Source organism: Spea bombifrons, chromosome 1, assembly GCF_027358695.1.
Source record: "Spea bombifrons isolate aSpeBom1 chromosome 1, aSpeBom1.2.pri, whole genome shotgun sequence".
Lineage (NCBI taxonomy): Eukaryota > Metazoa > Chordata > Amphibia > Anura > Pelobatidae > Spea > Spea bombifrons.
In genome coordinates this window covers 105,262,801-105,275,991 of record NC_071087.1, presented here as the reverse complement: position 1 = coordinate 105,275,991, position 13,191 = coordinate 105,262,801, and the positions used below count along the sequence as shown (strand labels likewise).

The 13,191-nt window shown below is 38.4% G+C and overlaps 1 protein-coding gene across 3 annotated transcripts in view; it reads left to right on the top strand.

Moving 5' to 3' along the window:
- Positions 1-12,927, top strand: part of PTCH1 (patched 1) — a 44,572-nt gene extending 31,645 nt beyond the window's left edge. For all 3 annotated transcript variants that reach the window (XM_053467480.1, XM_053467473.1, XM_053467488.1), the window contains 9 exons: positions 1,303-1,445; positions 3,255-3,435; positions 4,441-4,721; positions 6,647-6,784; positions 7,071-7,213; positions 10,389-10,488; positions 10,856-11,104; positions 11,323-11,845; positions 12,394-12,927. In XM_053467480.1, the coding sequence (XP_053323455.1) occupies positions 1,303-1,445; positions 3,255-3,435; positions 4,441-4,721; positions 6,647-6,784; positions 7,071-7,213; positions 10,389-10,488; positions 10,856-11,104; positions 11,323-11,844 (1,757 nt within the window). In that variant the 3' untranslated portion in view covers position 11,845; positions 12,394-12,927. The remainder of the gene's footprint in view (positions 1-1,302; positions 1,446-3,254; positions 3,436-4,440; positions 4,722-6,646; positions 6,785-7,070; positions 7,214-10,388; positions 10,489-10,855; positions 11,105-11,322; positions 11,846-12,393) is intronic.
- The last annotated feature ends 264 nt before the right edge of the window (positions 12,928-13,191 follow it).

The following is a 13,191-nucleotide window of genomic DNA, read 5'->3' as shown; positions in this document are numbered from 1 at the left end:
ATGTCATAGAATCTAACAGATGCTCTATAGAAGCACCCTGCAAAATATTGCCGTGTTTTACCAGCTTTCCGTAAACGCAATGTTTCAAATAGGATTGGTTATTTACTATTTAAAAGAAAGTAGTATTTTTTCATCCTCAAATACTGCTGCAGAAAAAAGTGACAAGATCATGCGTGTTTAGCACGTGGCACCTCCTCTTGTGTTTACATCTTAATTTCCTTAAGCTGAAGTAAGGGCTATTCAGCCTGAAAACATCAGTAACGTACCTTATGACGTTGTGTATTTTGTGTCAATAACTCACAACTCTGTAAAGCTATTTGCAACAAAATTGACGAGTGTAAATCGTTATTTTACACCTTATTTTTATTGTCAAACCCATCAGAACAAGATACAAAGAGTTTTCCAAGGAGCTTATTTATGGACATATCTCCTTTAAAGTCTCCCCATTTTTTGCGTGCTCTTCTCTTTTAAATACCGTACATCAGTGCAGAACCGTACAGCATTCTGTAAGCACTGGGCTATGACTTTCTGTTCCAGACATGCTCTAGATCACCTGCCTGCCACTGACTGTGTGTGTGTGTGTGTGCGTGTGTGCGTGTGTGTGTGTGTGTGTGCGTGTGTGTGTGTGTGTGTGTGTGTGAGAGAGCAAGAGAAGACTCATTCCCCTCCTTTCAGTTCTCTCGCTCTGAAAGGATGGCAAAGAGCGGAGAAGCAGTTGAGAGTGAATAGATGTTGGCTGTGATCTTTACACATGCTGGCAGCAGATCCCACTTCTTGTATTAGCTGCACAAGTTGAACAGATGGAACAAATTCAGAGAATCGTTGTTCACTCACACTGTGCTCAAGAAGCAGCTGAGATGCTATTTGAAGACCAAAAGTTCATGTTTTTTTTATTGGTTTCTACATCTTTCTTTTAACCTGCAGCACAGTAGCCAGAGGTGGTTTCTTGCCTCCTGCTCAATATGCTCAACCAGAGAGTGTCCTGTTATCCTGACCGAGTGAACGCTTCTTCTCTGTTGCTGTGTCTCTCTAAAGCTGTTCTTACCTCTCTGTCTCTCACTGGGTCACAAGAATAATAGGACCACGAAGAAACAAATCATAACATCATCTTCAGTTCTCGCACATGTATATTTAATTACACATTTGTATTTCCTGAAATGTGGAAATATCTGTTCTTCTAAGCTCCCCCAAACATGGAACGTAAAGTCCATCAGATTTTATTTGTGCTGATGTGGTAGCTGTTGTTTGCTGGGCGTTTTCTAGTTGAAACTTCATACACGTTTTTCTTTCTTTTACATTCAGGACTGCAAGATACTTTTGATCGTGAATGGAATGCTGGGATAATTACCTATAACAATTACCGGAACGGGTCAGATGATGCAGTCCTTGCATATAAGCTTTTAATTCAGACTGGCAATTCAGATAAACCCATTGACATCAGTCAGGTAAAAAGAAGTTCTGTGAAATACTGTTATCGGTTATGATATCCATAGCGCTGTACACTAGACAAGCATGACATCCAGAAATTTGTGATAAAACAAAGGAGGCTTTGTTCACTAGATTTAACAATCAATTGTGTACCTTTATCTGGGGTTAGTAAGAGTAAAAACAGCCAACTTTTTAAATAACGGTAATGTTCTTTTTTATATTTTCAGTAATGGTATTTTTGTTTCTTCTGGAGTATCCTGCTTTCCTCTAGAAAGTCCAGGAACTCAATTAATTGACTGTTTTTTTTACCATTTCAAACCTGATTCCGTAAGAATAACTTGCATTTGTCCCGAAAAAAAAAAAAAATCTACGGAAGTACAAAAATAAATCTCTCTCCGCTGTGGCCTTTTTCAGTAGAGATGTACATTGCCAGACACATCCTGAAGACACGCTGTTATTGCATCCCCAGACAATTAATAAACTCCAGATACGTCAAATCTTTATGGCAAAAAGAGTCGTGCTGCTGTCACTGTTTCTCATTTCATTCAAAAGACCTCTAGATTTGGATTTTTGCCAGGAATTTTCCTTTTTTTTTTCATTGAGATTCTGTAGCCTTCCTTGTAAAAGTAGTGTCCCCAAAGTATTTGCTGGTGCCTTAGGGAATTCTCTGGATGCTGTACGTTGGCTTCTTGGTTGACCCGGAGTCACACGTTTTAAATGAAGCAGCCTACCTGTCTGATTATCAGTAAGAGATATTTGAGATTAGATCATGGATGGAAAGTCATAGCAGCATTTCTACAGATGGTTTATTTTTTATTGCTCTCTTTCGTTTACTGGGTGGCATTTCCTTCAGTGTTAACAACAGAGGTTAACTGCACCCAGACGTGCAGAAGGATGTTTGCCAGGCTTTTTCTTTTCTTTTTTTTTTCCCCCCTGCATGGCTTTGTTTCTGCAAAATGTTTCTCCAGCTTGGTCATCCCTCCCCAGAACCCCCTCCACCCAGCTGTGGACATTTGTTGAACATGCTGGTCCATTAGGAGGGGCTTGGATGCAACAAGGAACATGGTCGCTAGTGTAATTAGAAGGGGAACGAGGGGGGGGTTGTTTTTGTTAGGTGGGGAGTCGTATTTCTCTGGAATGCAGCAACTGTTTATCCACTGCCATTCCGTTTGGATCCAGTGTAATTAAAAAGCCGAGATGTTTATCATTTTTGTTTTAAGAAAACAAATCAACTTCATATGCTACAGGCTCTTCTGACTTTTTGAATCCTTGTTTAAAGAGGGCAATTAAAAATAGCATACTTAGAGATGTACACATCTGCAAAAGTTATGTGGCCTTAAAGAGCTTTATGTTTTATTGGCAAACCGTGAAGAATGAATTTCGTTGTCCAATTTTTCTAAGGGTGTGCCCCCCCCCAGTAGATACTATTGATCACCATACAATACTGGCACAAAAGCTATATATCTCTAGGCTTGGGGCAATGATATCCACTACTGGCAGACTGTGTGCCTGTGTAAATAAATGAAGCCCAATCAGATTGTTTAATCGATATCTGCTTAAAATGTGAATCGGTCCCACGTTGGTCCTTAAAATGCTTGGGACATAATTGTGTCTTAAAAGGAAAAAGAGAAATTGGGATCATGAATACATTTGGCAAAAATCCTAGAAAGACGCTAATACAACTCCATTCACAAAATACTTCCAACAAAACCGATCTTCGGGAAACTGGAAGGTTAACTATGAGTTGTTCTTAACTATGAGTTTGTTCTGGTGGCTACAAACATGGAGGCTGCGTTTTTAAATTCTTACTTCTTTTTCTCCGGCAGTTAACTAAACAGCGCTTGGTTGACGCAGATGGGATCATTCACCCTAATGCTTTCTACATCTATTTAACGGCCTGGGTGAGTAATGATCCTGTAGCGTACGCGGCTTCCCAGGCCAATATCCGCCCTCATCCCCCTGAATGGGTCCACGACAGAGCAGACTACATGCCGGATACCAGGACAAGTAAGTAGGATTTTGCCTCTGGCTTTAAAATGTTTACGAACAGTTTCCTCCACCCCAGCTCTGCTTTTCAATGACATTGCCCAGATCTAGAACGACTCTCGGAACACTGGTGTATTTTATTTCTGACAACCATTTTATGATTACATTTTATGTGGAACAAAAACCTGCTTTTTTAAATAAAACCCCAGAATCTATTAGTTTTTTAAAAGAGCCAACAATGCTAATTAACAAGTAGAATATCCTATGCATATTTATTTCAGCATGTTCTGTGTGTTTTAAGAAGCTAAATGAAAAAGTTCTCTGCTGTGTGTGCCAAGCTTGGAAGTTGGAAGAGTGCTTTTTTACTTGTGTTCTAAAGGATTCCAGCTCCCATGCCTGTTCTGTTTAGCTTTTACTCATAGCTTTATTCCTTGCACCTCCGCTACTCCTTTCTGGCAGCGAGGGTATTGTGGCTGGCAGACGCACACTTTCTGTCTTCTTGTAGGTTAATCCCTGGTCGATCTGATAACTAATTACACCTAGGTTATTTCCATTAACTCTAAGAAATACAGTATTAAAAGCAAAAAGGAAAATTTGTGCTTTACCGTAGCTGAACCCTGGGGCCACATGGCAGCCAGCCAAGCTTTGTCTTAATAAAAATTTATAGTTGAGATTATAATAAGGCAAATCGTGTTTAGCAAGTCACCCGAGTGACCCAGCATGCCTTGGAACACACAACTACACTTGCTTAACTCAAGTGCTGGTGTGCACATAAATATGCGTGTGTGTGTGTGAGAGTTATTTGCATGCGATTTTCATTACTGTTTGTGGAAAAATCTAAGACCGGTCAAATGGTCCAATTCTATATTTCCCAAAACAAAGGTGTTTTTGTCAAAGTATCCCAATTTCAATGTCTTTGTATTATCATTCATTTTTCAGTCTACGTCTGCCTTTTCCAAAACCCACTAACCAAAGCATATATATCTATTAATTCTTTTTGTGCTTTTTCTCCTCTCCTCTCGGCAGTTCGTGCAGCTGAGCCCATCGAGTACGCCCAGTTTCCTTTCTACCTCAATGGTCTGCGTGAAACGTCAGATTTTGTGGAAGCCATCGAAAAAGTTCGAGCCATTTGCAACAACTACACCAGCCTTGGGCTGTCAAGCTATCCAAACGGCTACCCGTTCCTGTTTTGGGAGCAGTACATCGGGCTCCGTCATTGGTTGCTGCTGTCCATTAGCGTGGTTTTGGCCTGCACGTTTCTGGTGTGTGCCCTTTTTCTCCTGAACCCCTGGACTGCTGGAATCATTGTAAGTTAATAAGGTTCTTTGTTGCAGTTAAATTCCTTTTGGCATAGATCTTGCTACAGCCAGCAAGGCTTGTTTATGTCTGGATCTCTGGTGGAATAAAGTATGTTACATCATTCATGATATGTTTATTCGACTTCGAAGGGGAAGAGGAGGGAGGGTTCATAGCTACAGAGTAAACCTTTACAAACGTAATCATTTATACCCCTTGTAACACACTTCTTTTTTTTTTTTTTTCTTTTACATGTTCAATCATGCTGATTGTACTGTAAATTGCTCGTAAACAGAAAAAGTTAAATATTTTAAAATTCACATATGCTGAAAATTGTAAGCTGAATTATACAATACGTATGTTGAAAACTTAACTCCCCAAGTGCAGAGTGGTTGCCCAACAAAGATAATAGCAAGCATATCTTTCAAAAAGTCTAAAAGTGAGATCACAAATTTTAGTTGTGCTCCTTCTTTTTTATAATGTACACAAACACTTTGCAGATGATGTATAAAGAAGAAAAATAAAAAGGTGAAGCAATCACCATAGCAACCAGTCGAGCGGGATTGCTCCACCAGAACGGACATATCCACAACCCTCATTATATATTTTTCCGACATACATTGTTTAAATGGATCATGAGTGCTTCGGCCATATCCCTTGGGAATCAGCTGGATATTTTCTCTTGTAAAGTTAGACCGCTAATGTTGTCGTAGGCTTTTCACAACACTTTAATAAATGGGTGTAATTAGATGACTTGGAATTTAGCGTGTAACAATCAACCTTTGCGGAATTTGCACAAGGATTATATTCCTCTCACAACCCCCGCTCCAGCTTCTGTTCCCCTATATAAATGACATTGTTGAATGAGAAGGTTACACTGACCAAGAACAGACTTTACTTGTGCTTTCTTTAAAAAAAAAAATGCCCTCTCAGTGAAGACTTGAGAGTGAAAATTCGTGGTTGGTTGTAGACGACCAACTATGCAGTAACTAGCTGTAGTATAAATGTGCAGTCACCATAACAACCAGTGAAATGTTCCTTCCTCCACACCAGGCCTGGAAGCTCGGTTTACACGATGTTTCTTCTAGGCCTCACATACAGTGCTTCTGGTGAGAAGTACCCAAAGCACGCAGATGGCTCCAATAAATCCTGCTAAAAAATCTGCCGTTAAAACCGTAAAAGTTTACTATTTATGGGAACGTATTCAAAGTGGTGTTATAAAGTGCTGCGTTGATAGCATGTTGTATTTCTTGAAGGAGCCTCATTCGTAACCATGTATTTGTTCTTATCAATTCCAAACATGTTCCATCAAACCTAAGAGGCCTCTCTGTAACTTGATATTCCTCTGTTTGATATGTTTATTTTTTTTCTGCCCCTTTACTGGATTATTTTGCTTTCTTTCTTTTCCCAGGCTTTTTTCTCTCCTTCACTTGCATCTTCTCCCTCTTATTTCAGTCTTTTCCTTTGTTCTCTTTTGGTCTTTTAAAGCCTGTTTCATACGTGTTCCCTCTCTTGCCCTAGTGCCCTTTCTTTGCTTATTTCCTTCCTTCAGCTAAATCTGCGATACATACTCTACAGTAATTCACTAATCTCTGTACCCCAATAATCCACTTTATATGAGCTAAGGAAGAGGGCAAACAAGGTCGGGATTATTTATAATCCCTCTTGTGGCTAAACATGGAACTGTCAGAAATGCTATACAAAGTGCAGTATTGTTATGTTGTTGAAGAAACTAAGTTCTGGATCTTTCCATGAGCAACCCAATCGAAACTGCATGCCATCCTTAGGTACAGCACTATTTGAAACCTAGGTTAGAAGCTTTCAATTGAGAATTCATCGAAATAGTTAATTATATATGCATCTGGCTAAATGATTGGTTTTTTTAGTATCCAATTATTTTGATATCTGACATTTCCGTTTTGCATTTTCGGTATAGGTTATGGTGTTAGCCCTCATGACAGTAGAGCTTTTTGGAATGATGGGTCTCATCGGAATTAAGCTAAGCGCAGTCCCAGTAGTAATCCTGATCGCCTCTGTCGGCATTGGCGTGGAATTCACTGTCCACGTAGCTCTGGTAAGTACAGCTACGTATTGTACCTCTTAAGCTTATAAAGAATATTACGTGGAGAAAAACCTTCGTTGCCAGCATGGTATCTAATTATTAGAACTTGACCTAATGAGGCGAGAAATGGTAATGTATAATATTTAAAAGACTAATATCAGGTATACATATCTTCATAGCAATAGCGCAATAGTGTCTCATTTTAAGGCAAACTAGATTTTTGATCTACACTAGCTGTTCTCTCTGCTCGTTTCCCTTTTTTCGAGGAAGTATTTAACATCATAAGTATCCTTAACAGGCATTTCTTACTGCTATTGGTGACAAGAATCGAAGAGCCGTCCTTGCATTGGAACACATGTTTGCTCCGGTGTTAGATGGGGCTGTTTCTACTCTCCTGGGCGTTCTCATGTTGGCTGGATCTGAGTTTGATTTCATTGTCAGGTAAGAAATACTTCATTGTATTCCTCCTCGCAAAGTCTTGGCCCGGTCTACTAGACAAACACTCTGACTCCTTATCATACAGCCTTTGGTAAAGAAAATAAATAGAAACTCATATTCGGATACTGACGCTGACTAATGAAAGCCTATGAAGGAAAGCATCTCATTGTACATGCAGGACTTCATTAACTCTGCCATAAAGAATCTGCTCAGTGTGGTGTTTGACATTAGTACTAGTTTGTGTGACTTACCTTGTTCAAACACAGTAGTAAGCCTATTTTTTTAACAATTTAGAAAAATTGTGAAAGGGCTCAGCTTAATAGCATAAGAGCACAGGTAAAAATAGAGGGTGCTGAAACTCATTCAGTGTTGCAGGTAGTAGATATAGCAACATTATATTTAGTAGATAAGTCCCTCTTTTTGAGTCTTTTTGACTATACACCTTTTTAAATTGATGCCTATGAATTAGGTACAATTTATTTCTGTAATCGGTGCTAAAAAAAACTACAAAAAATTAACATTTCTGGGTAGCAGGAAAAAATCGTATTCTATATTAAAATAATAATCTATGCAGTGTTGGGACATTATTATTCATTAATTTATATAGAGCATCATATTCCGCAGCGCCGTACAATGGGGACATTATCACTGGTGTTCATTTTAGGAAGCAAAATGACGTTGGATGCTTAGGAGAGGGCCTTAAAGGGAAGGCTGTTGTCTTGTGGATTTAATTAAGAATGTAAGTTTGTCAGCTCTGAGGAGGTTTTCTTTTGAAGGGAATTTGATAAGTGCGGCGTAATAGATCCCTTTCTATTACAAACAACCTGTGGAGCTCTGTGAAATGACTAATCTTAGTAGTAACACTGGCTCATTGTAGCTGAGTGCTGTGACAAAAATGGGAAAATAAGCCTGGAAAGAAGGCTTAGAACCCAATGGAGGATGGGCAGACGAAATTGTTCCAGTTAAAATAGACAAACCATTGAGAAAATAACTTGCATGACGATTTCCAGTCGTTCTGTGACTGTGGATTTTAGAACACTCATTTTTATATGTTTTTAACATTCGGGGAAAGTTCTGTATACAAAACTTGAGAAATGGTGTGGCAAGAACATTACGTCTCTAGTGTTTCTGACAACGTTAAGCCTGGGAAAAATCCCCAGCATTTTGGAAATTTGCCGTTCCCATGTGATATTAGCGATTTCAACTTAATTGTCGAGGGCAGTCGATGATTTTTGAAGGAAATCTGAAAACATCTTACTAAACCAGGAATAAATCTGACAAAATGTGTTATTGTTCTGAAAGGATTACCTGATGTGTCTGGAAAAAATTGGCTTGTTTAAAACACATTTTTTATATATTTTATATATATATATATATATATATATATATATATATATGTTTTAACTCATGGGAAGCCTGGCTTTGTTTGCCCCTATTTTATCCAGGGTGGATGTGGAGTGATCAAACGTTATTGAATTGTTCCAGGGGATTACCAAGAGTTCCAAACTTTTGGAAAGGCATAAAGATTAGCTCAGCTATGTGCTCTACTAAAGTGGAGCAAATTAATAAACATTGTATATGCGAAGCAGACAGAAATATAATTTGGTTGTTTATTCTAGCCTTAGATGGATGACATGCAAAATGTTTCTGGGGCCCATTGTTGATACAAATCCCAGTCTAAAGTTCTGCATGGTTTACATTTGAAGAAGACATTGGCTTGTTGATTGTGCTAATGGAGCTAAGATTTTCCAAGATGTTTACGGAACCGGGATATTTGTATGTTTGTGATTTAATATGAAATCTTGTTTAAAAAAAAAAAATGAAAACAAGCATTCTAATTGAACCAATGAGTGCTTAACCCGTTTTGTAATAGATACACTTATAATGATTACATTGTTACATATGATTTATGGAGTGAGAACAGTTTCCCTAGTTATGTTGCCTTTAGAATTTTATGTATTAGCGGGATTAATGTAGCTGGAGCTAGGAGTCCATGGCTCTTAGGTTTTTGTCTGGCTTTTACAAATACCAAGCTTGTCTTTGCATACATTCATCCATCTCTGGTTGTTAGGGTGTTGCGTTAACATTGAGAAAAGTAGCATTTGCTAATAGTTTGAGTGAGCTTATGACTAGTAGTAGGCCCATCCAGCCAAATGTGCGTACTGTCCACGTTCGTACGTACACACCAACTGGGAGTTGTTTAAGATGGACAGATAGGGCGTTTTAATCTGCTGCACATCTAATTATTAAAATAACGAGTTGAGGAGTATTCCAACATGGCGTTCATAAATGAGCCTGATCATAGATCTTCGTAGTGGTGAGAATCATCTACTTGTTCATTTTTTTTTGCTTCTTGCTCGTTACTTAAGCCTTTATGTTTGGCTCAAAACAAGTGTATTCAGAGATGCTAAATTGGCCAACAAAAGATTAGCCTGCAATGCAGCCCCACTATTGTAAGGAACCCTTTCTCTATACAATGCTGAAGCACACAGAATGGAAAGCATTTTCTTTTACAAAAGCGTAGTTCCCCTGTCCAATATGTGTGCAGTTTCTTTTTTTTGTTTGTTTTTTACTGAAATACACAGAATTTTAGAAGGTGAATAGTCATTAAAAGACGGCATAAAACACCCTTACCTGATCTACTTGAGATTTAATTAGAGATTGTGCGGTACATTTCCACGAGCATTTCACAGTGGATTAGGCACTGGGAGAAGTGGTCCTTATTCCCCTCTATACCAAATTGTTTAAATTCTCCCCTCCGCCCCCACCTTCTTGTCATTTGTTTCTATCTTTTGGGATCCCGCTAATGGGGAAAGCAGGGGAGGGATTGGTATTGTATTTGTGCTTTCGGTCTATTCCTTCTTTTTTTTTCCAGTTTTCGTTCCATATTTTGTGTCTTGTGTAACACTTCTGTGAATGGCTGTGTGACGTTTAACCATATAAACAATTTTTCTTTTCTTTTAACTAACACTGATGTGTGGCATGTAGCGGCTAAGGTAAAAACCTAAATGTTACTAATATCTTTCTCCTGTCATGACGTGTTTTGTAGTTTTTATATTCTGTGTGCATGCGTTTATATTTTGTGAATATTTTACGTACTCCGCTTGCATATGTTTTTGTTTTATTCATTTGATCACCGAAGATGCTAAAATAATGTTTGGATCACGCTCTTCTTTAGGTACTTCTTTGCAGTCCTGGCGATATTAACTCTCCTTGGGGTCCTAAATGGATTAGTTCTGCTTCCTGTTCTACTGTCTTTCTTTGGACCTTGCCCTGAGGTTAGTAAAGATATCAAGGGGGTATCATGAAGCACACAATAAATACAATTACAATGTTCTGAAGTATTCTTGGCTTTTCCGGTGCTCTTTTATATACAACAGTCCCTACTTAAAACATGAAAGTAATGTTATTTTAAAATCTTAATGTGATTTGTTAAAATCTTTTGGGTCGGAATAAGTTTTCATATTTCATTTTGCATTGTAATTTACTGGGGCTGCTGTAATTTTAGATTATTGTATTCTTGTTTCATTGTTGCATACCTCAGATATATATATATATACACACAAAAAGAGCTGTTTCATGTTTATTTAATACATAATGAAAATTGCACGATAGTTAACTAAATGTATACGTATACCTTTTTAGGTATCTCCAACCAACGGAAGAGACAGGTTGTCTATGCCAGATCCTCCGCCAAATATTGTGAGGTTCCCGGTGTTCCAGAGGCAACCACAGAATGGGTACGATTCTTCTGACTCTGAATACAGCTCCCAGACCACAGTATCTGGAATCAGCGAGGAGCTGCATCAGTATGAGGCACATCAAGGTTCTGCTCTTCCACCCCACCAAGTTATTGTGGAGGCAACAGCAAATCCAGTGTTCCCTAGATCCACCGTGAGTATATATTTTTTTTAGTGTTGTTGTTAGTGTGTTTACCAAAAGTGAAGAAGCAACAACAATGGTTTATATGCCCTTAAGAAATAGTATTTTATATCCAATTGCTTTTTTACATATGATCTGTAGCCGAACACGTCTTGTGAATGGCATCTTTCAAGACATGACCATGCCTGTTTCTGTAGACCTTTGTTCAAATAGTATATTTTAACCTCCAGGTTGTCCAACCAGACAGCAGGAATCTTCAGTCAAATCCAAGGACGCACGCAGAATCTAGACCCCAACAACAGTGGCCCCCAAGCCGGAATCAGAGGTGGGATTCACGGGAAGCATCGCGGCCACCTCCTTACAGACCTCGAAGGAATGCTTTTGAATCTTCTACTGAAGAACATGCTGGTTCTAATACCAGGGACCGCTCAGGGCACAGATCTCATGCACAAAACATTAGAAAAACTGCATTTGCTCCAAGTGGTACTTCAGTGCCAGCATACTGCCAGCCTATTACTACTGTGACTGCCTCTGCTTCAGTTACTGTTGCTGTTCACCCTTCTGTGTGTAGCCACAATGCTCATGGTAGCCACCCGTTCTACAGTGGCTACAATGAATATGACCAGGGACCTTTTGAGGACCCCCATGTGCCTTTTAATATGCGCTATGAGAGAAGGGACTCTAAAGTAGAAGTGATAGAGCTGCAAGATGTTGAATGCGAAGAAAGAACACAAGGAAATGGCTCACAATAAGGTAAATTGATCACCATGTGTTCCTATATATATATATATATATATGTACATACATACATACATACATATATACATATATGTGTGTGTGTCATTGAAATGCCCTACTCTATAGCTCACTTCACTTTTTCAAAACACTATTATGACTATTAAAACACAAATTATGTTAATAGCAATCATGTTAACTATCCTTGCATCATTATTCCTTCCTATTATGTTATCTCAGATGCTAATTGAAGAAAACTTCAGGACAAGAAATTAGTTATATAATGAAAGCCGTGCCACCTTCTTCAGACACATATCTCATCTTCCCCCGTGGTTAACATTACTAATACTAAATGATCTGAAACAACTACCCTTCAATAAATTGATGTTAGTTGTAGTAAAAGCTGTGATGGCAACATTTTGCCTTCAAGTCACCAGTCAGATATAATGATATCTGCATTTTCTAGATGTACAATGCACACTTCGTGGCTCTCGAGATACCTTGAATGGGTGCATCAGAATTAAATGTCAAAAATAAAATGGCTTTGTATATATTTTATTTTACAGAGAATGCACCTGAATCATTGATGGCCAAAGATGGGACAGGACTTCCAGAATGGTTCATGATTGCTGCTGAAGGTTTTCTAAGAAAGGATATGCTGCATCAGGAGAAACAGTTCACTGTTACTGTAACATTTTGTAAAAATGTGTTAAATATTGCTATAAATATTTAAAAGGTGTATACATATGTAATATACAAACAGTGTAAAGTTAGTATAATGTTGGAGATTTTTTTTTTACTCCGTTTAACAGATGGGGTAGACATGTTTGCCCTCTTTACACAATGTACAGGATTTTTGCCACAGTTTAAGATTAATCTAGATATTAAATCCAGTGTATTTTTTTTCTGCTGCTTAAATATTGTATAATTTACTTGTATAATTCTATGCAAATATTGCTTATATGATAGGTGTTATTTTATACATGTAAAGGTACATGTTTGAATGATTTTTTTATGTTCATATCACAACCCTGTGGTAGTATGTTACTGAAATTTTCACACACGCTATGCGTGATTTTATAAATAGTTTTTCTTCCAAATGGGCAGATATGAAGAATTTTGTGTTAGCTGGTGTCCTGTCTGTGTGTGAAGCTACTTGCAGGTTCTCTTTCTTGTCACCATGTCATAGATTTGTGATTTATGTGTCACGTGACACTGCCATTTTAGATGTTTGTGTCATGTTATCGTGTCTCCCTCTGTGCTGCACCCTCTTGTACCTGAAATATGCTTCTCCCTGTACTCAGGGCCGGATTTACATTTGAGGTGCCAACGAGCACAAGCATTAACGGTTCCTACTGTCAAAA